At 42.1% G+C, this 27,199-nt stretch overlaps 1 protein-coding gene across 5 annotated transcripts in view; it reads left to right on the forward strand.

The window, feature by feature from the left end:
- PHEX (phosphate regulating endopeptidase homolog X-linked) overlaps nucleotides 1-26,951 on the forward strand; it is a 140,559-nt gene extending 113,608 nt beyond the window's left edge. For 3 of the 5 annotated variants that reach the window (XM_038397218.2, XM_038397230.2, XM_038397247.2), the window contains 7 exons: nucleotides 8,978-9,032; nucleotides 12,640-12,707; nucleotides 15,145-15,275; nucleotides 18,273-18,338; nucleotides 19,572-19,676; nucleotides 21,522-21,598; nucleotides 25,640-26,951. In XM_038397218.2, coding sequence (XP_038253146.1) covers nucleotides 8,978-9,032; nucleotides 12,640-12,707; nucleotides 15,145-15,275; nucleotides 18,273-18,338; nucleotides 19,572-19,676; nucleotides 21,522-21,598; nucleotides 25,640-25,742 — 605 coding nt within the window. In that variant the 3' untranslated portion in view covers nucleotides 25,743-26,951. The remainder of the gene's footprint in view (nucleotides 1-8,977; nucleotides 9,033-12,639; nucleotides 12,708-15,144; nucleotides 15,276-18,272; nucleotides 18,339-19,571; nucleotides 19,677-21,521; nucleotides 21,599-25,639) is intronic. The other 2 variants (XM_038397225.2, XM_038397240.2) reach the window with 2 other exon arrangements.
- The last annotated feature ends 248 nt before the right edge of the window (nucleotides 26,952-27,199 follow it).

Raw genomic sequence — 27,199 nt, forward strand, 5'->3', positions numbered from 1 at the left:
TAAACTAAACACATGTCTGGGACCTGCTGAACACAATTCTGAACAAAGTATACATCTTAGGGATCACCTTGTTATTTATCACCTATCACTAGTATCTGTGTGCTAGAATCACTATCGAATCAGAATCTGTTTTAAACATGCTAGTGCAGTTGGTGGTAAATGTGGATGCACGGATGTGATTTGGAAAGTGGTTTTGCTAACAAAGTTTAGAAGACCCAGTGCTACCCAATCAAATATTTTACAAGATAAATCTTACGGCATTTGAAACCAGAGTTAGAGCTGAATCTAAAATTCCCCATGCTTCTGTGGGTCTTATTTGGTGTTATGGTTCAGGCTCATCACAGGTTAGAATAATGTAAAATGTGTTGTTTATTGCATAGTTTCAGTGCACTAGCAGGGGAAACCTGGAAGTTAAAGTGTTGCTTTAATTGTGGGGATTTTGCAGTGATGTTGTGATTTAAAAAAAAAAAAAAGTGGGTAAACTAATCTAAACTAAATTCCACATTCCCCAAATGGGAAGTGGGTAAACTCTGTTTCCTTGTGTTTTCTCTCAAGTATGTGACTGGGATTTTGACTTTGTTCAAATCAAAATTCAGTGGAGTAAACCAACGTGATAGAATTGGAAGAAAATGTTTGCATGAAGCCAGGTGGTGTTAAGCTATTTCCTGTCACAGCCCTCTTATGTAAAATGAGCAAATCTAATTACTTGTACTTATTTGGGCAAATACCTGTGCCTCAGTTTATCTATCTGTGAAATGTGAATAATACTTACCAGTCTTACAAATATGTTAATTAATTAATGCTGATAACTTAATTTATACAAACATGTAAAGCACTCAGAGAGAGAAGTTCCACTGTAAAGGTGGAAAATGCTGTATTTTAAAACTTGAAATATACATCAACAAACTACACATCCCCTTGTTAGGGATGCAGATTGAGAGTTATATGCTGACATGACAGTCAAGTTCCCTTCAATGAAGTTAAAAGTAGTCCTGTGCAGGTCAAGGATGTCAATTAGAATTTTAAACTCAGAATAAATTCAAAGCTAAACATTTAAAAAGCAGGACAGGTACAATCAATTGCCTGCAAAACTGTAAAAAAAGATGTTGCATTTTGGGAGTATATTCTAAACAAGTGGAGGGTTCAGCAGATAAATAATGGAAGGGCAGTAGAAGCAGCAATAGCAAATATTTTTAAAGATGGAGTTGTAGGGCACCTTCACCCATAAACATTTTGAAAGATACACCCCTCCCCCCAACCACCATGACCATCAGAAAGTGAATTATTTTCCACAACCAGGAAAAGGAAAATGTCTTGTCCAAATAAGTGGTATTTTTATTCCTAAATTAAGACAATGACACGAGAGGAAAAACTGCAAAATTCAGGCTCAATCCTGTAAACATTTATGCATATGAATGTCAAAGCCTGGCCCAGTCTCCCTGTCTGGACAGACATCCATCTGTTGTGAATGGACCCAACCTCTGGATGCCATCTGCTCCTAAGCCGAATAGATCAGGCAGAGCCACATTGTTGTTCGTAGAGCTGGGACTCTAAGCACATTCCCAGTTGCAGGCCCCAGTTTCTGTGCACCATCTTTGAGATGTGGGGCTTCACAGCTAAGCTGCGTTAGACCTAATCAGTGCCTCAACTCTCTCGAGCCCTCCTGTTGCTTATATATTGTGACAAAGTTCCTCCTCTGCCTTGGTGGGTCCTGCGCATATGGACAGATTTGCTCGCATCAGCCTTCAGTTTGGCCACTTTTGCTAGTGACTCAAACCTGCTGTTCACTCAGCTAACCTCATCAGTGGCCAGCATGGGGAAAGGGAGGAGAACAATCCCCGCAGTCTCTGCTGACTCATCTAGTGGGTCGGGGGATAGGCCAGGGACCTTCCTGTCTGGTGGGACCCACAGTCCAGCTCACTACCTCTTGTATGAAGTAAGGAGTTGGGGGGATGGAGGGATCCCGGGCCTGCCCTCTACTCCAGGTTCCAGCCCAGGGCCCTGTGGATAGCAGCTGTCTACAGTGGCTCCTGTAATAGCTGCATGACAGCTACAACTCCCTGGGCTACTTCCCCATGGCCTCCTCCCAACACCTTCTTTATTCTCACCACAGGACTTTCCTCCTGATGGCTGATAATGCTTGTACTTCTCAGTCTTCCAGTAGTACGTCTTCTCACTCTCAGCTTCTTGCGCCTCTTGCTCCCAGCTCCTCGCACACACCACAAACTGAAGTGAGCTCCTTTTTAAACTCAGGTGCCCTGATTAGCCTGCCTGTCCTCATTGATTCTGGTAGCTTCTTAATTTGCTCCAGGTGTCCTAATTAGCCTGCCTTAATTGGTTCCAGCAACTTCCTGATTGTTCTGGAACAGCCCATTATCTTACTCAGGGGAAAGGGACCTCCTTAATCTGGGGCTAATATATCTACCTTCCAGGTCCTGTGGATCCCCCTCTTAGGCTGGCGGGGATCCTTTAGCAGGGGGTGGATCTCTATAGGGTCACTTTCCTGTAGCCATCTGGCGTGACCCTGTCACAACGTGTTCCTTCAGAATTGTACCTCACTGTGTGGGTGCTCTGAACTCACTTAACCTTTTCAAGGACAACGTAGCAGGCAAGCAAGGAACACAGGCTTATCAAAGGAATTAACCACAGCCACTTTTCCAATTAAGTTAGTACTAGAGATTTACAGTTCTTTGCAGAAGAACTAACAGTCCTGAGTCACACCCTCTCCATGACTGATCTAATCCTTCCTGTGAGTCTGAGGGCTGGTCAGCATTTCACACGAGGCAGTATCTCTCCTACCCTCTTCCACTCTCTCTCCAGCCTGGTTTTCTGGCATGTGATGGTGGACAGCTCTCTTCTTCTGAAAGCAGCCCACCCCTTACATATAGTCTCTGATTCTGTTTTGCCTTGTGAACAGACTGGGAAATTCTAACCCCAAGTCATGCAAGTCCCCATGAAGAAAAGCATTGTCCCCTGTATTAGCACAGGGAATCATTCTGAGTTGGTGGCCCTTGAAGGCTCTCCCACTGTAGTCCTCTCTAAGAGGTGCCACATCCTATCCTGGAGGGGTAGTGTCTGGACTGGCCGTGACAGGGTCAGGCTGGCTTTCCAACACAAAATGGCAGTTAGCACATTAAAATGGATCACAGAATATAAAAATGGAAGTCACAAACAAAATCAAGTTCACAGTTTGATACATGCATATCTCACTTGGTCACGGTGAGTTACTTTACTCACACAAATAGACTTATTAAATCAATGGAACTACTCATATGAGCAACATTACTCACACCACATTAATATTTATAGAATTTGGCCCTTGGAGCCTGAGGGCTCGTGTGCCAATGAATGCACCTATACAAGACAGTAAAGAATCATAGAATCATAGAATCATAGAATATCAGGGTTGGAAGGGACCCCAGAAGGTCATCTAGTCCAACCCCCTGCTCAAAGCAGGACCAAGTCCCAGTTAAATCATCCTAGCCAGGGCTTTGTCAAGCCTGACCTTAAAAACCTCTAAGGAAGGAGATTCTACCACCTCCCTAGGTAACGCATTCCAGTGTTTCACCACCCTCTTAGTGAAAAAGTTTTTCCTAATATCCAATCTAAACCTCCCCCATTGCAACTTGAGACCATTACTCCTCGTTCTGTCATCTGCTACCATTGAGAACAGTCTAGAGCCATCCTCTTTGAAACCCCCTTTCAGGTAGTTGAAAGCAGCTATCAAATCCCCCCTCATTCTTCTCTTCTGCAGACTAAACAATCCCAGCTCCCTCAGCCTCTCCTCATAAGTCATGTGCTCTAGACCCCTAATCATTTTTGTTGCCCTTCGCTGTACTCTTTCCAATTTATCCACATCCTTCTTGTAGTGTGGGGCCCAAAACTGGACACAGTACTCCAGATGAGGCCTCACCAGTGTCGAATAGAGGGGAACGATCACGTCCCTCGATCTGCTCGCTATGCCCCTACTTATACATCCCAAATGCCATTGGCCTTCTTGGCAACAAGGGCACACTGCTGACTCATATCCAGCTTCTCGTCCACTGTCACCCCTAGATCCTTTTCCGCAGAACTGCTGCCGAGCCATTCGGTCCCTAGTCTGTAGCGGTGCATTGGATTCTTCCATCCTAAGTGCAGGACCCTGCACTTATCCTTATTGAACCTCATTAGATTTCTTTTGGCCCAATCTTCCAATTTGTCTAGGTCCTTCTGTATCCTATCCCTCCCCTCCAGCGTATCTACCACTCCTCCCAGTTTAGTATCATCCGCAAATTTGCTGAGAGTGCAATCCACACCATCCTCCAGATCATTTATGAAGATATTGAACAAAACGGGCCCCAGGACCGACCCCTGGGGCACTCCACTTGACACCGGCTGCCAACTAGACATGGAGCCATTGATCACTACCCGTTGAGCCCGACAATCTAGCCAGCTTTCTACCCACCTTATAGTGCATTCATCCAGCCCATACTTCCTTAACTTGCTGACAAGAATGCTGTGGGAGACCGTGTCAAAAGCTTTGCTAAAGTCAAGAAACAGTACATCCACTGCTTTCCCTTCATCCACAGAACCAGTAATCTCATCATAAAAGGCGATTAGATTAGTCAGGCATGACCTTCCCTTGGTGAATCCATGCTGACTGTTCCTGATCACTTTCCTCTCCTCTAAGTGCTTCAGGATTGATTCTTTGAGGACCTGCTCCATGATTTTTCCAGGGACTGAGGTGAGGCTGACCGGCCTGTAGTTCCCAGGATCCTCCTTCTTCCCTTTTTTAAAGATGGGCACTACATTAGCCTTTTTCCAGTCATCCGGGACTTCCCCCGTTCGCCACGAGTTTTCAAAGATAATGGCCAAGGGCTCTGCAATCACAGCCGCCAATTCCCTCAGCACTCTCGGATGCAATTCGTCCGGCCCCATGGACTTGTGCACGTCTAGCTTTTCTAAATAGTCCCTAACCACCTCTATCTCTACAGAGGGCTGGCCATCTCTTCCCCATTTTGTGATGCCCAGCACAGCAGTCTGGGAGCTGACCTTGTTAGTGAAAACAGAGGCAAAAAAAGCATTGAGTACATTAGCTTTTTCCACATCCTCTGTCACTAGCTTGCCTCCCTCATTCAGTAAGGGGCCCACACTTTCCTTGGCTTTCTTCTTGTTGCCAACATACCTGAAGAAACCCTTCTTGTTACTCTTGACATCTCTTGCTAGCTGCAGCTCCAGGTGCGATTTGGCCCTCCTGATATCTTTCCTACATGCCCGAGCAATATTTTTATACTCTTCCCTGGTCATATGTCCAACCTTCCACTTCTTGTAAGCTTCTTTTTTATGTTTAAGATCCGCTAAGATTTCACCATTAAGCCAAGCTGGTCGCCTGCCATATTTACTATTCTTTCGACTCATCGGGATGGTTTGTCCCTGTAACCTCAACAGGGATTCCTTGAAATACAGCCAGCTCTCCTGGACTCCCTTCCCTTTCATGTTAGTCTCCCAGGGGATCCTGGCCATCTGTTCCCTGAGGGAGTCAAAGTCTGCTTTCCTGAAGTCCAGGGTCCGTATCCTGCTGCTTACCTTTCTTCCCTGCGTCAGGATCCTGAACTCAACCAACTCATGGTCACTGCCTCCCAGATTCCCATCCACTTTTGCTTCCCCCACTAATTCTACCCGGTTTGTGAGCAGCAGGTCAAGAAAAGCGCTCCCCCTAGTTGGCTCCCCTAGCACTTGCACCAGGAAATTGTCCCCTACGCTTTCCAAAAACTTCCTGGATTGTCTATGCACCGCTGTATTGCTCTCCCAGCAGATATCAGGAAAATTAAAGTCACCCATGAGAATCAGGGCATGCGATCTAGTAGCTTCCGTGAGTTGCCAGAAGAAAGCCTCATCCACCTCATCCCCCTGGTCCGGTGGTCTATAGCAGACTCCCACCATGACATCACTCTTGTTGCACACACTTCTAAACTTAATCCAGAGACACTCAGGTTTTTCCACAGTTTCGTACCGGAGCTCTGAGCAGTCATACTGCTCCCTTACATACAGTGCTACTCCCCCACCTTTTCTGCCCTGCCTGTCCTTCCTGAACAGTTTATAACCATCCATGACTGTACTCCAGTCATGTGAGTTATCCCACCAAGTCTCTGTTATTCCAATCACGTCATAATTCCTTGACATCACCAGGACCTCCAGTTCTCCCTGCTTGTTTCCAAGGCTTTGTGCATTTGTATATAAGCACTTGAGATAACCTGTTGATCGCCCCTCATTCCCAGTATGAGGCAGGAGCCCTCCCCTCACAGACATTCCTGCCTGTGCTTCCTCCCGGTATCCCGCTTTCCCACTTACCTCAGGGCTTTGGTCTCCTTCCCCCGGTGAACCTAGTTTAAAGCCCTCCTCACTAGGTTAGCCAGCCTGCTGGCAAAGATGTTCTTCCCTCTCTTCGTAAGATGGAGCCCGTCTCTGCCCAGCACTCCTCCTTCATGGAACACCATCCCATGGTCAAAGAATCCAAAGCCTTCTCTCCGACACCACCTGCGTAGCCATTCGTTGACCTCCACGATTCGACGGTCCCTACCCAGGCCTTTTCCTTCCACGGGGAGGATGGACGAGAACACCACTTGCGCCTCCAACTCCTTTATCCTTCTTCCCAGAGCCACGTAGTCCGCAGTGATCCGCTCAAGGTCATTCTTGGCAGTATCATTGGTGCCCACGTGGAGAAGCAGGAAGGGGTAGCGATCCGAGGGCTTGATGAGTCTCGGCAGTCTCTCCGTCACATCACGAATCTTAGCCCCTGGCAAGCAGCAGACTTCTCGGTTTTCCCGGTCAGGGCGGCAGATAGATGACTCAGTCCCCCGGAGGAGAGAGTCCCCGACCACCACCACCCGCCTTCTCCTCTTGGGAGTGGTGGTCGTGGAACCCCCAACCTCAGGAGACGATCTGGAGCCCTGCATGGGCTACCTGCATGCCACAACATGGAGGAGACCAGATTGCAATGTTCCACAGTCCCGTCTGGAGAGTTTTCTATTGACTTCAAAAGGTTTGGATCAGATCCTAACAGAATGTGTGATTTGTCATTGACTAAACTCATTTATGAAGAAGCTTTGTAAGTGGGACCTATTCTAATGATGATACCAAAATTTGTTAGTCTCTAAGATGCCACAAGTACTCCTGTTCTTTTAACACTTACATAGGGTTTTTCATCTTTAGATCTCAAAATGCCTTACAAAAAAGGTCAGTGTCATTTTACAGATGGGAAAAGTGAGGCACAGGAAGTGAAGTGACTTGCTGAAGTCCACCCAGTAGGCTAGTGGCAGAACCAGGAATACAGCCCACATCTCCTGAGTCCCAGTCCAGTGGTCTGTCCACTAAGAGTAAAGATCTCATCAGGATACTTGAGAATGCCATTAATATGAGATGTTTGACAATACACATGGTGAATATGAATGTTTACTCTTCTAGTTGTGATGCAAGATCAGGAAAGCCTTGTTAACTAGTGTAATTTATATTTTTACAGCATAAAAATAAAGAGGCGGAACATGGTATGAACAACAGAAGAGCATCCAGGGAACTATAAAAACCCAGATAATAAGTTTTACAAAAAGTTACTTTTCATAAATCAATTGCTAACAGGTGGCTATGGCAGCAAGGAAGAAAGAGTTGGTAGGCAGCAGATGGGCAGGCCAGGAGGTCATACCACTTGCTGCATCACTTGACATGAATTATACTCAATATGTTCTTTTAAAAGACTCTGGGAGGATAACAAAGAAATCTTGCCTCACATTTACCTTAGCTGGGCAAAATTCCATGCTCTGTTTATAAATAAAAGATCTAAAATCTTAAGTGTCTTTTTTGTTTTGATTTTAATGTTCATGTGTTTTTTATGTTTTGAGACAGTAACATTCTTTGGCAATCAGAGTATGGTGGAAAAGTTAGAAATTGCAATGAACCAGTCTGAGAAACATCATTGTCATAGCCACTTTATATATACTTACTCTAAAAAAGAGAAAATTTTTTTAGAGATACTCTAAAAAAGAGAAATGGAGATATAGGCCAAGTCTTTTCAAAAGGGGGCTCCTGAAGCTATACACCTAACTCTACATCTAAGCACACAAGTGGCTTGATTTTTCACCCCATTTTGAAAAATTTGGCCAGAGAGTCTCAATCTTGTGTAGTGGCTTTTAACCAGTTGCTATATTTAACCCCAGATAAGGCAGAACTTCAGAGCAGGGAACTGACTTCTGTATGTATAATGAAATGTAGTTTAGTGGTTAGAAATGGATTTGTGAGTTCTAGGTAATATTGCTGTCTCTGTGTGATCTTGAGTAAATCACTCACTGGAGTGTCAGCACAGATAATCTTTCAACTGCAGATTATTTTACCAGTAACTTTCAACTGATGCACTTATTGGGTATGGTTGGATGTTCCTATCAAGCCTTGATAATCTATTCATACTGTGATCCTGATTCAACAAGTTGGTTAAGCATATGGGTTACTTTAAACAACCCACTGATTTGAATGGGACTATTCATATGGTTAAAAATAAGAACATGCTTAAGTATCTTGCAGAATTGGGGCTCCAGGAGCCTGGGGAGCAAATTCTTATTTTTTTTTTCATTTTGTTTCATTACTCCTGCCCTTCTGTATGTATTGTCAAGAGCTCAGAGGCCAGAGAAGTGGCTCCATCCCTTTGCATGGGAAGAGCAGTGCAGCTAGCAATGTATGTAGCCCAAAACCCAGAGAGAAAGCACAAGGAAAGTTCTGCTTGTCTAGATATCTAACATAAGACAACAAACTGTCCCAGGTCATAGTGCAACATCCTGTTGCCATTGCTCTGAGAACAGGGAGGATCTGTGATCTGTTTGAAGACTCATAAGCTAATTATCAGCACAGTGTTTTGAAGTTGTTTTGCAGAACCCTCTTAAAACCCCCCTCATGGCTTCATCATTCAGCTGGATTGAATTTGCTTCTAACTTTTGTATTTTGACTATTACAGGATTCCCAGCAGGAGAACTCCAAAAGCCTTTCTTTTGGGGGACGGAATATCCTAGGTAAGTAAGAAAGGAAAACTATAGTAAGTAGGCAATGAGGAGTAAAAGAGTTTTAAAGGTATGTTCTTGTGTGAAATGAAAGGGAGCATGAAGTGAAAGAGTGTATTGATACATCAGCCCAAAACAATGTGTACAGTAGAAATGTATAATCATGGCATGAAGAAACTGGCAACAGGAGAGCCCTTTGGGATGTGTACTTCTGCTGCAGGCTGCTTTTTCTATTGAAAAACCAGGTTGATCTGAAAAGCTGCTGCCTTGTGATATACATGTTTTTACCTTGGGAAACTGGATGTCTCTGTGTTGTTTTAAACTGAGGATTGATTGCTTTGAGGAATTTGCACATAATTGTGTCTGATTTGGGTGTTTTGATTCTGTAGTGAGCAAAAGAGAGCAACATGTGCATGAAGTCTATTAGAAGAGAACTGTAAATAATGGAAACAAAAACTTTCATCTGCACTGAATGCTGCCCCGCTCCAGCTAAGAGGGACATTTAGTGTATTCCTCCTTTAAAATTTCATTATTTTCTTACTATAATTTTAAACTAATATTGGACCTGCTCCAAAGCCTGCTGAAGCAAATGGCAGCATTTCCATTGACTTCAGTGGGTTTTGAATCAGGTCCAAAAGGCTTGGATCCACAAAAGGAACATAGTGGTTTTGAGGCTCAGTACTTCAAAGCCTAACTTGTGCCTAGAAAATCACAGGAACACACTGCAATTCACAGTCTGAATTAGGCCCCTAGGCTCCCTATACAATGAATGGGGAGAGATAGGTGCCTAGAAATGGGATCCACAAAAGCCAGCATGTTAGGTGGAGAGCCCCCATAAACTAGCCAATGGGAGATGCTGGTAAGAAGGGAGTTAGGAATCCTGGAGTTAGGTGCCTAAGTCTGGGCTGCAGGATTTGCTCTGCTTCTGCTCTACAGCTGGGAACTCCTCTCCTGGATTCAGACGTCTTAGGCGCCCAAGTACTTTTGTGGACCTGGCCAAAGTGCTTGATGTCCCTCTTAGGGCTTCATCAAGGCAATAAATATGTCTCAGGATCATGAGCTTTAATCCAGCAAAGCACTTTAGCACATGCTTGCCTTTAAGCAGATGACCAGTTCTATTGGGGCAGTGGTTAACATGTGCTGTTATAGGAGGAAATGATTTCAGGTCACCTTTAATCATGCTTAGTAAAAAGTCCCTACTTCCATGCAATTCAATATTTTTATACTCTGGGAGGGACAAGAGAATAAAAAGACCCTAACCACAGTTTCAGTAAACTATCTTGCTATCAAATTACTACTGACAGGTGTCCTTAATAAATTCCATTGTTTACCTTTAAACATATGTTGTATTTATTATATTTCAACTGGGACGAGTGCCCCTCTAAATAGGAATTTTGGCAGTAAATATAAAGATGTGTATTAAACTTAGGGACAAATAAATTCATGTGCAAGATTAATTCTTATGAGCCAAGTGACTTTCTTGTGGTGCAGTAAGTAGGAATAAAGGGAGGTGCTGTCCAGTTAACTCCTTTTCTACAATGCTTATTTCAGTGTGGTCAATTCCAGTTTTGTTCTCTGAGCTGATTTCTTGGTACCCTGATCTCCTGTTAAAGTGCTGAAATTGTGGTTTTAAACAATTATACCTCACATATTTCTCTTCTTTAAATGTTACTCTAACTTATACAAGTTGTCAGGGTTCCTTCCCCACTCTGAACTCTAGGGTACAGATGTGGGGACCTGCATGAAAACCCCCTAAGCTTATTTTTACCAGCTTAGGTTAAAACTTCCCCAAGGTACAAACTATTTTACCTTTTGTCCTTGGACTTTATTGCTGCCATCACCAAGTGTGTAACAAATATATAACAGGGAAAGAGCCCGCTTGGAAATGTCTTTCCCCCCCAAAAAATCCTCCCCAAACCCCACCCCCTTTCCTGGGGAAGGCTTGATAAAAATCCTCACCAATTTGCATAGGTGAACACAGACCCAAACCCTAGGATCTTAAGAACAATGAAAAAGCAATCAGGTTCTTAAAAGAAGAATTTTAATTGAAGAAAAAGTAAAAGAATCACCTCTGTAAAATCAGGATGGTAAGTACTTTACAGGGTAATCAGATTCAAAACATAGAGAATCCCTCTAGGCAAAACCTTAAGTTACAAAAAGACACAAAAACAGGAATATACATTCCATTCAGCACAGCTTATTTTATCAGCCATTTAAACAAAACGGAATCTAACGCATATCTAGCTAGATTACTTACTAAGTTCTAAGACTCCATTCCTTTTCTGTTCCTGGCAAAAGCATCACACAGACCGAGAGAACCTTTGTTCCCCCCACCCCCGCCCAGCTTTGAAAGTATCTTGTCTCCTCAGTTGTCATTTTGGTCAGGTGCCAGCAAAGTTGTCTTAGCTTCTTAACCCTTTACAGATGAAAGGGTTTTTCCTCTGGCCAGGAGGGATTTAAAGATGTTTACCCTTCCCTTTATATTTATGACACAAGTCATTTTCACTCCTATACTTATCAGAATGACATTTAGTAAACAAATGAATCTGCTCTATATCAAACAGCTTAACTTATTCTGGATTTTTTGTCAGTCCATACAATAGAGACCATACATGAGTGCTGGAATCAGAAAAAAAGAATTGTCATATGTTGAGGGGATTAAATAATAAACATTTTTTGGGCATGACTGAAGTGAACAATTAGTATGTGATGGATCATTATGCCAGTAATAAAATGTTACTTCAAACCCTTTGCCTTTTCCTGTTACTATACAATGTGTTATTAATACACTAATATACACTACTTTGTTGTATGGCATTTCTGTAATGTGTGATGTATGTAATGTTCCAGAAGAATAACTTGGCAAATACAAGATGTGTTTCATGAATACCTCTTCTGAATGAAAATTTCATACATGTCTTTTCCCCTCACCATAGAAGAACATCCGAAAATTGAAAACAAAAATATACCGTACAAATTATTGTCAATTATTGTCTGCCAGGAACATGAAATGATTGTCTCCTTTCTGGCTCTTCAGTGCATTAGATCTGATTGTAGAAAATCTCTTATTTCTGCACAGGTGAAGGGAAATAGGCTAATACCTCTTTTGAAAACAATGGGAATCTGTTTAATGTTTCAGACATTAAATGCCATGCATTTGCAAGCTTGTCTATCACATAGTCATAGAAGAGTGATTAGAGATGGCATCTCAAATCACTTTTAATCTTTGATCTGTGCTTTTCTTTAACTACAATAACAGAATAATTTTACTTTTAACACTACCCAGTTCCCAGTTAGAAAATAAATGCTGCAATCAGTTGGAAGCCCCCTTTTTATTTTGAGTCCTGATGATGACATAAGATATTTGTATAGAAAATCTAGCCATCTCAGAGATGACAACAATGCCTTTAAGGTTTTATTTTCACCCTTCTTTAATAAACAAGGTTTTTCATGTTCCACCTTTCACTATCAGAAGCTTTGAGAGGAACTTTGTGGATGTAGTTTTTAGATACAAAAAATCTTTTCTGAAATGGAAACCTGTTCTATCCTCTAGCTCATCTGCTTTGATGTTCATATGCGTGCATATATTGTAAGGCGAAACTGCTCTTTTGTGTTATAGGTCTTTAAGTTATGGTGCCATTGGAGTAATTGTTGGGCATGAGTTTACTCATGGATTTGATAATAATGGTGAGTAATTGTCCACATTTATGTCGTTTTTCTTTCTGGGTTTGTTGAATAGAAAAAAAGATGCGTTGAAGCAGCTTTATGTGTACCTATTTTCAACAATGATAAGATGTGTGAAGAGGACCATAAGATTGTAAAAAGAATGGTTTAGTTTTGCATGGATTCCTTCTAAAGTTGGGCCAAGAGGGATTTTTTGTGAGTGAGTATTTTCCCCCTGGTCTGAAACAGAACAAAAAGAAAAATAATAGAAACTATCCAATAAAATGAAATTCTGAAAAAAAGATGTTTTGGGCTAACAGAAACATTTTATTTTGATAAAATCAAAACCTTTTCATTCTGATTTTTGCTCTACAAAATTAATTTACATAATACAAAATTTTAAAAAGCAAAAATAATTTCAAAATGGAAAATCAAAATGTTCCATTCAGAATGTTTATCAACATCTTTCCATTTTTTCTTTTGGAACACATTTTCCTTTAAATTGACATGCTTCTGCAAAATGTTTTGCTTTTGTGAAATTGGCATTTTCTGATGGAAAATGGTTCTATCAGAAAATTTCTGAGCAGCTCTAGTTCCTTCCACTGCTGCAATAGATATAACAATTAATAGACTTGTGTCTTTGTCTTCTCATTGTCATATTGATTATGAGAAGTAGAAGTCCGTAGAAAATTATGGCAAGGTATAACACACAGTTTATGGCAGTGTATTGTAAGGTATTGATCTGACTGGTCTGTGGTTTGACTGATTTCTCTCTGGGCATGTCTACACTGCAATTAAAACACAGTGGCTGGTCAGTGCCAGCTGACTGTGGCTCACAGGCTAAGGAGCTGTTTAATTGCTGTGTAGACATTTGGGCACAGGCTGGAGCCTGAGCTCTGGGACATTTCAAGGTGGGAGGGTCCTAGAGCTCAGGCTGCAACCTAAACCTGAACATCTACTCCACAGTTAAGCAGCCCCTTAGCCAGAGCCCAAGTCAGCTGGCACGGGCCAGCCACAGGTGTCTAATTGCAGTGTAGACATAGTATATGTCATGAGGCTTTAGACAAGCAAACTGGGAAGCAGGAAGCGTAGAAGTGTATTATCAATTTTATAATATAGCAATAATGTGTCTGTTTTCAGAATCACAATTATATGGGCTGAGGATGAAAAATAACCACAATTAGATTTTACTGGAAAGTTCCCATTTCTGTAATATTGTATAATTCCGAGTTATGTCATTGACATCACTCATGGGATAAAAGTTGTTATAAAAATGGGAACTGAGACACTGGATGAAGTAGAGGCCCCACTGATAAAAATGGGAGCTTTGCCATTGATGTCAGTGGGGGCAGGATTTCACCCAGTGGCTAAGTCCATTTTAAACAAAAATATAAAATAAAAATATAGATGTGGCCATAAAATAAATAAATAAAGCCATTAGTCAAAAACTGATGACTAATCATGTCACCCTTTTTGGCTCTAAAATCTTAACGTCAATTGTTTTGATCCTTCTGAGTTCAATAATCTGCACGAAGAATAATTCAGAACAATTATGATTTTTATGTGTGTGAAAGTAATTTTTCTCTGAAAAATGGCTATGTAAAATAACATAATCTTCCTCAACAAGTCATATCCTTGTATATATTCAGAGTCATATTTGATAACTTTAGTTACAAACTTAAGTTTTTCTGCTTTTACTCTTATTCACACTGCATAGTCAAGATAGTTTTGGGAGTGCGTGCTGGATTCCATTCTGGCTCACAGGTCATTACATGAATTGTCTACTATGGTCTAACTGCAGTGTTAAATTCTGCTCTTATTTACTCTTGTGAAATCCCTTATTCTCCAATTTCCAGCTATATAAATTCATCCTGGGATCTGAGAATCAAGCTGTGTTGTTTCCAGCTTGTGCATCAACATCCGAAAAAGAATCTCTAGACTATAGTCTCAGTCACATATGTGCAAGCCCATTGGCTAGAATGGCTGCTGCGGAATGATGTACAGGTGTTAGCACTATATAATAATGCCATCTTAGAGGAAGAAGCCAAAGCAGAGAATGTAATCTGGGACTCTCTCAGAATAATTACATGCAAAACAAAGTACACAGCCACACTGTTAGGCAAACTACAAAGACTATAACCCAATACCCTCTTGGATTGAATCTTCCTTTTCCCTATTAAGTGAATGATATGCCTAATGTTGCATCTTTTTGAGATTCACTGACTGAGTGGCATTCGCTGGACGGTGCAACCACAGGAGTTGGGTTTCTGTAGTACTACCTTTAGCTGAGGGACAAGAATCAGAAAATCTAAGTGAATTAAGCAGAATAAGCAAGTGTGGACAAACTGATGTGAAGCAATGCATCTGTTTTACCACTCTAACTTCTTGTATTTATGTCCATGCTATGCTACAAATACTGCAAAAAGTATATTTTTTCTCAAAAATGTCTTTTGGTTTTTAGGTCGTAAGTATGACAAGAATGGAAATTTAGATCCCTGGTGGTCCACTGACTCTGAAGAAAAATTCAAAGAGAAGACAAAATGCATGATTAATCAGTACAATAACTATTACTGGAAGAGAGCTGGCTTAAATGTATGTAACATGCCAGTGGCTGAACTCCCTGATAGTTTATTTATTTTTTCATGATTACCAACATGTTGGAATGCTACAAGTGAATGGACTATTCATAACAAATGCTTTGAGATGAATGTAGCTGTTTTTCTGTTCATATACTATACATGAAGTGAGCACATTTATTTAATTAAACTTATTTGTCAAATTATTAGTCGAAACAAATTACAACAACAGACTCTTTGTTGAGAGGGTTAAACTGCTTCTCATAGTGAGGTCAACAGTGGAGGCAGTGTGAGTGGGTGAAGCCAAGCAGCAGGAGTAGTCCAATGGGGATGTATGTGTTAAATGCCCTCTAATGGCAGTGTCAGCATAGAACAGTGATTGGAGATGTGTAGTGGCAGCTACCATTTTTTTTGAAAGAAGGAACTAATAGTGTGTTTAGCAATCCCACCCAATACATCAGAAAATAAATTAACGTTATAGTGTGGAGACACAAGCTACAGCTTATTTCCCATTCAACTCTTGCTATTTGTGGACATGTTGCTGATCAAATGAATCAAATATTAAACAATCATTCACAGCAATTGCAGAGTTGAAAAAGGAAATAGAAATAGAAATGAAATTTGTGTATTAGCTATCGGAATCATGGGCTCCTCCTGAAAATGTGCAGGTTTAAATGGTATGTTTTTTGAATGGAGCATATAGGAACCCTGGGTGTTGAATTCTGGCCCCACTGATATCATTTGCAGAACTCCCATTGACTTCTATGGGGCCAGGATTTTAACCTCATTTTTACGGTTAAATCCATATCCTTAAAACCCAATTTCTACCTCCTGTCTTGACATTTCAAAAGCAGAATTAACTCACCTGCTCTTGAAGCTCCTCACAATAAGTTGTTAAAGGTATTGTTAGTTGTTCATCAGCTAAGTGATAATGATGATATGCCACTGACCAATCAGCAATCCAATGACTCAAGTTTGCAGTGCTGGATATCAGCCAATTTACAAATAAAATACCGCCAACTGTTTGTTAAGCATCTCTGCTACAACCATCATCACCACAAGAGAGGTATCACTTAAGACACTGAAAATGTTGTGGAGGAGCTGCTGGAACTCACCCACTCATTCCATGCTGTTGCTATTGGCCCATCCATTAGTCTCTTGCTTTCTGGAGGTCCTGACTGTGGTTAGGAGGATTTGAACCCTCCCTCATCTGTGAAGTTGTAGGAACTGCTGCTAGTGCACAGTCATGTCATCTACAGAACTTCACTGAGGTGAAGATATAGAGTTCTTCCTTTTCTGTGAAGCATCATATTGCACTTTATGATAGGGTCATTTTTGTTATGTTTCAGGGTGTGCGCGCACACAGATAAAAATATAAAATACCCCTTTTGGAACATTGGAATGTAAAACTACTTTATTTCTTAGAATTCAGAATGATACACACAATCCCACACAGAGAGAGACAAAGCAGGCTGCTCCCTAAGGCATAGGCACAACTCTCCTAACTTTGTTCTAGACTGGCTTTTTCCTGACTAACTGCTGCTCCCAGATTACACACTTCCCTACAGAGTCCCCAAGCATGCAAGCAGGACCAGGAAACTCTTTCCCCCCCCCCACCCCAACTCATAAGGTGATAGTTTGCAATTCCAACACAGTCTTCTATTCACCACAATTTTGAACACTTTTTTGTGGGAGGAGGGTAGGGAAATCTGATGTTTTCTTCTCTTTTATTGGAGCTTCTGTTTGACGGGATGGACATCCAAAGATCTCTTTCTTTCCTATATATTTTATATCATTAGCACGGATATGTTATGCAGTTTATCAATATGGAATCAATTTACTTTTATCAGGTATCTTTCCCTCCCCAATTCCTCTTTCAATTTGAAATGAAAAGGTCTCCAAAAAGGTGCTTAATGAAAGAAGTAGATATGAAAATAGATATAGTTTCAGACTTTGCCAATACCAAAGAGCTCTGGAGTTAAGAAATTCTCTTGTTCTCCTATCACTATCATGATCCCTTTTAGCCACAGCAGTTTTAGTGATCTGATCCAGAGTCCATTGAAGTCAATGGAAAGATTCCCATTCACTCCAAAGGCCTTTGACTAGACCATTGTGCCACTGATAATATGTCTAGTCCTAAATATCAAACTGTTGCTTCATACCATTTTATCAGCTGTTGCATTGGAATCACATTTTAATTAATTTGATTCTAAACTTGATCCTGTGGTTCTTTTTTATATAAAAAGTTGGAGGAAAAAAACTAATGAATTACCAATACAATCTTATAACTCAAGAACCCTTATAGGTCTGGTGATAATAGATAATGCTCTACTCCACAGAAAATGAGAGGTTCTATCAGATTATATTAAATATTGTAGTATCAGGATATTAGGATTATCAGCATTTAGATGACACCAATTTTTGTAACTTGATTTTTTTATATGGTTGCTGGAAGCAATATTAGAAAAAAGAACTTGAACCTTCTTTCTAGATTTGTAAAAAGCATTTTGTACACTACCCATTTCAATTCTCTCAGTGACATCTACTTTTAATTCTACTGTTTTATGTTATACTTTGATAATTACTGTCACTCCAGTAGTAGATAAAGAGTTATGTGGAGAAATAAATGTAGTTTGTCAAATAAGTAGAAAACTTTGTAAATTCCCAGATCTAACTAGAGCAGTTAAGACATGGATGGAAAAAATATTGATGCTCATTCAAATTTCACAGACCAGATTCTCAGATGCATTGTTTCTGCTTCATGCCACTTTGCCTTTGGAATCTAACCCTAGAGCTAGAGTAACTGGCCACAGGAGAATACAGAGATGATATGGGTATAGGTTTGATTTTTCACATTGGAAAGCAATTTCCTTCATCAGAGCTGTTCATTTACAGTAGCCGAGGATCTGGCCTATAACCTCTGTTTGATGTTTTTCCTGTCTGTATATGTAGGTTGGCCTTGAAATGCAGTTTAGAAACAGATCAAATAAATTATGTTCTTCCTTTCTGCCAGGTAAAAGGGAAGAGGACTTTGGCAGAGAACATTGCAGACAATGGAGGTTTGCGAGAGGCTTTCAGGGTAGGTGTAAGATTCCCAGTGGTGATGCAATAGCATGCGCACCAATCTCAGGGAGCAGACTGTTAAAAGCCAGGGCACAATCCCCTAATTGCTTGTGAGTTATAAACTTGGATCTCACCAACCAAGTGCAAGCTTCTCAGGCACTTTAACAGCCTTAACATGGAGTCACAGACCATCCCTTTGGATACTCCGGGCTGTCTCACCAGCCAGGTAAGCGTATCGCTGTGACAGATGGCCTCTTACACCAAGAATCACAGCACTATTCAGGTTAATCCTAATCCCAAAGAGCCAGTCACTTACCCCAGGTCAATTGCGCTTTGGGTTTCACACCAAGATAATGCTTGTAGCCAATCCTATTGTAAACTATCTGAAGATTAATTAAATAGGGAAAGGGAAAATAGGGAATTATTTACATGGTTAAAGCAAGCAACATAGACACATGAATTATTACAGTCTTAGATTTCAAAAGGTAATAGAGGCTGCTATAATCAGCAAGTTCTATTTGACCTTTGGGGTAACCCAGGTTAAGCATCTTTTGCTTATGCGTAGAAATACCTTCCACCCACTAACCACAAGTCCAAGCAACATAGTCCTTTTTTTTTTCAAATTCCCCTCCTGCCATGTGCTCTGAACTGAAAAAATCAGCTGATGGGAGGAGTCCATTTGCATGATTCATCTCAGGGAGGAGAGCAGAATAAGAATAAGAATCTTTAGTCCTTATGTTGGCAATCCAGATGTGGGGAGTTTTCAGTTGTAAAATCCACCCAATCTGGTATCAGTGGGCCTCCTCTTTCTGGACGGGCACCATTTCTGCAGAAGAGCAGGTCTTCAAACTAATGTCCCCTCCTGTATGGCGATTCATACAATCCTAGAGGCTCACAATACAACCACTACGTTACATTACAATATGGAACACAGATATAACAAGTAAGATTAATTCATTCAGCAATTCATAAGCATTCGTGAGAGACTAAACACTCTTATAATTCAAATGCCTATTTTATCAATATTAATCCACAAGTGATCCAGACAAATTCCAGCTATGTATCTGTAAGTGTCCAGTTGAGACATGGGGTCTTTGGCAGGAGCTGGCACCTGGCCTGCCAACGTCACAGTAGGGCAGCGGTTTTATTTCTTTGGGCTTGAGGGGAAAAAAATTGAAACACAGTATTGTAAAAACTGCTGTTGAGCTCTGCATCTACTGAACAGTACCCACTGTACCTCTCCAATCAGGCCTATAGGAAATGGATTGAAGAAAAGAGACAAGGAGCAGAGGAGGCTTTGTTACCAGGCATTGAATTCACCCACAATCAGCTCTTTTTTCTCAGTTATGCTCATGTGAGTACTAGAAAACTCATTTTCAAGTTGATGTATCCACTAGGTTGCTCTACAGTCTGCTTGGTTTAAAAACAGCCCCTGCTCCCCAACCTTTTCTCCAAAAGAAGAGATTTTAATGGGTTGAATAAAGACTCCTTTTTCTGAACTTACTAATTTTTCTTCTCCTTCTCCCTCTGTGTCCTCTCAAGGACCTCACTCATCTTTCGTCTCATCCCCAAACTTTTGTACCTCCTTTTTCTTTGCAACTTACTGGCTCCTCTACCTCTCCCACTGAAATGATTCCAGCTCTTGAACATAGTTGTCATGACAGCCATATCCCTCTCTCTTGTAAACCTCTTCCTCTCAATAGCCTTCATCCTGTCCCTGCCAATTTTTCAATCACTTCCCCTTCGGTTTCTCATCTATATAGGCCTTTGTAGGGTTTCAGAGGTTTGAGAGCAATGGGTCTTAAGCCTGATGTGTTGAGCATGTTGTTCAGTGAAACCAAGCAATGGAGGAGAGAGAAATCTTGGAAAATTTGGTTCACTTTGTCTGCTGTACATTAAGATTGCCTTCTGGTGCCCTTTGTATATTCAGCGCACTTTTAGAAAAGAGACACCAGTATGGACCTTAAATATCCTTGAATTCATCTTATTTCATACAAAGGATTAGGCGCTTGACCAACTCACAAGGTCAGTTAGGGTGTACTGGGTATAATAGACAAGAGGATAATTCAGTATTTGCCTATATTGTCCATAGCCCCCTTTGTGGTCACTCAATTGGGTCAGCTATAACCTTAGGAGCTGAAAATTAAGGTGCATTAAAGGAAACTTGGAAAATACATTAGGAATCAGTATTGAAAATAATGAAGTAATGTGTTAAGTAATGTCTACAGTTGATAGGGACAAGAAACATTATTATATCACATCTTTAATATACACTTTAGAGCAGGGATCTCAAACTCAAATGATCACAAGGGCCACATGAGGACTAGTACATTGACCCGAGGGCCATATCTCACACACACACACACACACACACGCCCCCCAACCCTGCCCCACTCCACCCCTTCCATGAGGCCCTGCCCCTGGCCTGCCTCTTCCCACCCCTTCCCCACCACCATTCCAACCCCTTCCCCAAAGTCCCCACCCCAACTCTGCCCCCTCCCTGCCCCTATTCCAACCCATTCCACAAATCCCTGCCCCACCTCTTCTCCGCCTCCTCCCCTGAGTGCATGGCTCCCCGCTCTTCTCCCTTCTTCCTGGAAAGCACTAAGTGCCACCAAACAGCTGTTTGGTGGTGGGAAGCGCGTGGAGGTAGGTAGAGGAGCGGGAATGCAGCGCACTGGGAGGAAGGGTTGGTGGTAGGTAAGGGGAGCTTGGCAACCATAGGAAATAGCTTGGTGCGGGGGGGGGCGCAGGGAACTTGGCGGGCCACAGCAAAGAACTCTGCGGGCCGTGTGTTTGAGACCCCTGCTTTAGAGGTTTAAAACAAAGAAGATTCACAGTGGTTAAAAGGGAGGGGAAAGAGAGTTCCAGATGGTGCAGCACAAGACAAGAGGCGACCCTCAATTACAATGACTCTCAAGGGAAAGGACAATCAAGGAAGCTAGCATTAGATAAGTTAAGAGAGTAGATGGGGAATAGCAGTGGTTAGAGACTTGAATCCCTGGAGAGTGTTTGAAAATCAGAATTGCTTTAAATTAGATACAGAGAGGAATAGGAAGCCAGTGGAGGTGAAGGAAAATGGGTGTGGTATTGTTCCTGCCCATCTCATGTATATTACAGTAATACATGTAGAAGGATCGGCTACATTTTGAAAACTGTGTCCCCCAAATAATGTACATGTTTATCTTTTCTTCGTTAGGTGAGATGCAACTCCTTCAGACCTGAGTCTGCAAGAGAGCAAATCCATACTGGAGTTCACAGTCCTCCTCAATTCAGGTAGAGTAAATAATATGATAGGTTTCAGAGTAGCAGCTGTGTTAGTCTGTATCTTCAAAAAGAAAAGGAGTACTTGTGGCACCTTAGAGACTAACAAATTTATTTGAGCATAAGCTTTCGTGAGCTACAGCTCACTTCATCAGATGCATGCAGTGGAAAATACAGTGGGGAGATTTTATATACACAGAGAACATGAAACAATGGGTGTTACCATACACATTGTAATGAGAGTGATCGGGTAAGGGGAGCTATTACCAGCAGGAGAGGAAAAAAAACCCTTTTGTAGTGATAATTAAGGTTTCACCAAACCGGACAGTCTCTTTGTAAAAGAATAAATGGGCACAAATCATACGTCAAGAATTATAACATTCAAAAACCAGTTGGAGAACACTTCAATGTCTCTGGTTACTCAATTACAGACCTAAAAGTCGCAATTCTTCAACAAAAAAAACTTCAAAAACAGATTCCAATGAGAGACTACTGAATTGGAATTAATTTGCAAACTGGCACCATTAACTTAGGCCTGAATAAAGACTGGGAGTGGATGTGTCATTACACAAAGTAAAACTATTTCCCCATGTTTATTTTCCCCCCATACTGTTCCTCACACATTCTTGTCAACTGCTGGAAATGGCCCACTTTGATTATCACTAAAAAAGGTTTTTTTTTCTCTCCTGCTGGTAATAGCTCACCTTACCTGATCACTCTCGTTACAGTCTGTATGGTAACACCCATTGTTCTCTGTATATATAAAATCTCCCCACTGTATTTTCCACTGCACGCATCCAGTGAAGTGAGCTGTAGCTCACGAAAGCTTATGCTCAAATAAATTTGTTAGTCTCTAAGGTGCCGCAAGTCCTCCTTTTCTTTCAGTAAATAATATATCTGTCTAAAGTACACAGCCGTAACTAGGGTGAGGCAAGAGGGGCAACTGCCCAGGGTGCAGAGCTGGTGGGGGCGCAAAAATGGGACAGCGCAAGATCAGGCTCAGCTGCGACAGCCCCCCCCGCAGGATTGAGCCCTGCAGCATTGGCTGGAGTCCATGGGCATAGTTTCGGGCGCCAAGGGCATTGCTCCCCCAAACAGAGGCCTAGGTTGGAAGCGGAGGAGATGGTATGGAACTGCTTCTCCTGCTGAGTGCTCATGCCTCCGCAGCTGGACACCGCCTCCTGGGTCCTAGTGTCAGTTGTCTTCTCCTTCTATGTTTGGTGGGTGCCCTATATGGTCACCATCTTGTTTTCTGTACAATGGTAAATGCCCACAGGGGGCATATTGGGGAAAGGGGGTGAGGTTGGGGAAAGATGCAGTGGGGAAGGAAGGGGGATGGGATAGGGCAGGGGACAGTGGGGAAGGGGAATGAGATGGGGAAGAGAGAGGAATGGGGCAGGGGGGGATGTGGGATGGGTGGGAGGGGGAAGAGAAGGGGATAGGGGAATGGGGGTGGGAAGCGGGAACCCAACGCAACATCCACTTGGCAGCAGCTGGGGCTCCCCTATTAAGCCAGACCATCTCTCCCCAGCACTGGCAGCCCACCTCCAGTGGGTACCCTTGCCACAGGTACCCCCTCCAGTATCCCCCAAATACATTCTCCAGCTCCTCCTCCCCCCAGGCAGTGTCCTTTATTTGGGATCTTGAAATATGGGAACCCTAGGGGTCGCTCCATTCTCACAGGTTTGGTTTCTGGAGCTGGTGGGAGCAGCTGTCCCCCAGTGTTTGGAGTGGGCACTGGGTTTGCATGGCTGAGCTCAGAGCTCAGGCTGTGTGACTGCGAGCCCAGCCACCAGAGGCAGCTGGCTCTGGGAGCAGGGCAGAGAGGGCTGCCAGGCAGCTGACCAAAGCACCTGCTACCACAGCATGGAGAGCTAGGGGCCCAAGCAGGCCAATAGCTTTTGATCTGCTGACTCAGTTTTCAAACTGTAGGGCACATTGCCCTAGGGAGGTGCATCCCACAGTGTGAAAACCTCTGTGCTAAATGGGAGGCAGAAATCTGGGAAGACACATGAGCCCGTGTGCAACCTCCCACCGCATCACCTTTAGGGGGCACAAATCAGGGGTGCTGGAACAATTTTTATAGTGGGGATACTGCTGATGGAAACTATGGAAACCATGTATTTGGTGTTTGTTATTACTACTTCAAGCCAGGGAGTATGGCAGCACCCTTAGTTCCTGCACCACAGGTGCAAATATGATTGTTTGCCCTGGCACTAAAATGCATAGTTATGGCTCTGCTAAGGTACCTACAGAGACAATACAGTATCTAACTGCAGAAATATAGGACACTGAAAGAGGTAAAGGAATCAATGCAAAAGTGGGTGCTGCTCTTATTATTCTAGCGTTTACTTATTTGCACTTGAATATTTTTATTATCTCCGCTTCTGTTATTGGGGATAGGCTTCTGCAAAAATGTGGGTTTTGCACCAGTCTTGGAAAATGGTCACACTAGATCTTGTTCTGATCTCCTCTGTGGGTGTTCCAGAGTCCAGGCTTAGAATCTAAAAGAGCTTGTTTGCCTCTGGTCTCTGTGAATCTCAGGTTGGCCATGGAAAGTTTCCATGTCCCTGAGGACCACAGTGATTTTGGACAAAAGCATTCTCAGCTGATGTTATCAGGTTATGGAACAAACTTCTAGAGAAGATTAGGTGAATTCAGAATCTGGCCATCTTTAGCAAATGCTGAAAAACTTTCCTCTTTCAAAAGGCATCTTTTTACCATAAGACTGGGACTCAACAGTGATATTCCTGTGAAATTAATAACATCTGACAAATCAAAACCAACCCCCCACCTCAAGTAGTGGTTTTACCTCAAGAAGGGAGAAGTCCCAGAGATTCCAGGGACTTTGTTATTGCTATCAATTTTACATGGAAGATCTCAGATACTATGGTGAGGGATGGCAATATAAAACCCTATGGATAGATGATTTCATCCTTGAATAGTCTTTCCTCACTATGTACTGTTTGCCATTAGTTATATTTGTTAACAGTAACTATATTTTCAGTAATTAGTAGTGGCTATTAATTTGCAATAGCTGTGTCTCAATTAAGTGGCTGATACTGCAAGCAGAACTTGCACTGACTTCAAAGTTTCTAAATGAAGGCCCTGAATATGTATCTGAAAGCTTAATGTTTACTGATACTTTATTTGCAGCCTAATAGTATATTGTAGTTCTCCCCACAAAACTGACCTTTAGGCATTTTTTGCACTGCAAGTATCCCTACCAGCAGAAAGTCCAATCAGTGTGATGGGAATTTCTTTTCCACCATGCTGAGCTACACTGAAAGGCTGATTGTATGCAGCGGAGAAAAAGTGCTACTTCACTGCAGAGCCAAGGTGAAAGAGCTACATGATTAATTGCTTAGTAGATACACGTCTGCCATTAGCCCAGACTTTCACTTATTTTAGTACCATTTCAAACTTCACATTAGTAAGTATTAAGAGACTAAAAACTACTAGGAGTAAACAAAATGTAATTTTAGCAATGGTAAAATAATCCTAGCTGACATGGAATAAGGGAGGGCAGGAAAGAGAAGTCAAGAACTATGTGCATAGAGAGAGGGAACTATTGTCTCAACTGGAGGTGGTCTCTTCAGGTTGGCATGTAGACATTGTCAGGACATTGCCGGGATAGTGTAAGGGAGTCTATACTCCTGTTTTCTGTGCTGCACTTGTTGTTGAGTGACAAAAGACAAATTCCATTCCATTAGCCTGTTAAGTTGGCACCTTTCCTGAATGCTATTATCTAGATTTGGACACCCTTACTCTGTAAAATAGCATTTTATTCTACAAAATCCCAATGACTTCACTGGAGTTTCTTGCACGTCCTTCTCAATACTTTGGGTAAAACAATGTTGGCCCGATGTTAATTTAAAGGAAAACTTTCCCTGAAATTCAAAACTTTTCCAATGCCTGAGAATAAAGAGAACAGAAAATGTAACTTCCACAAATAGAAAAAAATCTGAAACTTTAAAGTTCAGCAGAACTCTGCAGGATCTGTGATGTTTCATTTCAAATAACTCAGATGTTGTGTTTTGTTTCTTTCTTTAGAGTTATTGGCGCAATGAGCAACTTCGAGGAGTTCCGTAAAGCTTTCAATTGCCCAGTAAATTCAACCATGAATAGAGGTTCAGAATCCTGTCGGTTATGGTAGATGGTCTTTTTAAATCCAGTGTCAAGAGTTTGTTTATATATATAAAAACTGCTGTTTCTGAACTTTAACCCACTGCTACAGCTTCAGAGCAACATTAAGCAATATGGAGAGGTTCTATTTTTTTAATGCATCTTCATCATCTGGGTGGGTGACCTGCACAGATCTAATCATTGTCTGTTTATGGTTTGGAAGCTTTAAACATTGGACAAGAGAAAGGAGAGGATTCAGGAAAAAAATTGACACTCCATGATTGGATTGCTGTTGATGGATTGCTGCCGTTACTCATTCCACTTCCTGATTTATAGTTTAGAGGAAAATGGTAGAATACAGTTTTAATCTATTGCTTTGCAGGAGGGCTGAGCAAAATGTTCTCATACAAAATTCAGTCCTTCCAGATTTGTTTAGTTCACAAGAACTGCTACATAGCCAGCGTTGATCTCCTGTGCAATACAGCATTTTGATAACATATGGTGTTATTGCATAGCATGCCATAAATGATTTTGCATGATGTTAAGACACTAGATTTTATATCAATTCAATTTAAGAAGTCAGATCAATGCCTGAGGTTGGAGTAGCTCCTCATTGTTTCCACCTGCATTGACTAAACACAAAGATTACTTGTCAAATCCTGGGCATTCTTCATGAGTGCCTTAATAGCACCATATGGTGAAAATCTATTAGTGGAAGTGGGGCTAGAGCAGGGAATCCCTGTCACTGGGAAACACTAGAATAATTGCATTATTATGTGTAGTCTTGATTCCTGTTCCTAACAGGCACACATTTACACACACGGGGTGTATTTCACCATGGTATACAGGGCCTGAACAAGGAAGCTGCACCATTCACACCTCATGAAAGCTCCACGTACTACCTAAGTCCCACTTGAGTGCTATGGGCTAGGGTTTAATGAGACACATTTAATGAGTATCACTGGTACTCAGTGCCAGCGCTAGGCATAAGCGGACTAACCAATTGATCAGGGCCTCGAGCAGCTCAAGAGGGCCCCTTATTCAATTTAGAAGTATGTGGTGTGTGTGCTGGGGGGGGGAGTGGGTAGGGAACATTCCTGCTTAGGGTCCCCAACCAGAGGGAGGGATAGCTTAGTGGGTTGAGCATTGGCCTGCTAAACCCAGGGTTTTGAGTTCAATCCTTGAGGGGGCCATTCTGTGTGACAGTTGTTTTGTGGGAGGGATAGCTCAGTGGTTTGAGCATTGGCCTGCCAAACCCAGGCTTGTGAGTTCAATCCTTGAGGGGGCCACTTAGGGATCTGGGGCAAAAACTGGGGATTGGTCCTGCTTTGAGCAGGGGGTTGGACTAGATGACCTCCTGAGGTCCCTTCCAACAGTGATATTCTATGAATGGGCTATCACCACTTCCACTTGTACTGGCCCTTTACACAGAGGTGAAATCCACCTGTATCCAGGAGGAAAGGGGGAGGTGTGACTCAAGAACTTAGC

The sequence above is a fragment of the Dermochelys coriacea genome, chromosome 1 (genome assembly GCF_009764565.3).
Source record: "Dermochelys coriacea isolate rDerCor1 chromosome 1, rDerCor1.pri.v4, whole genome shotgun sequence".
Taxonomy (NCBI): Eukaryota; Metazoa; Chordata; order Testudines; family Dermochelyidae; genus Dermochelys; species Dermochelys coriacea.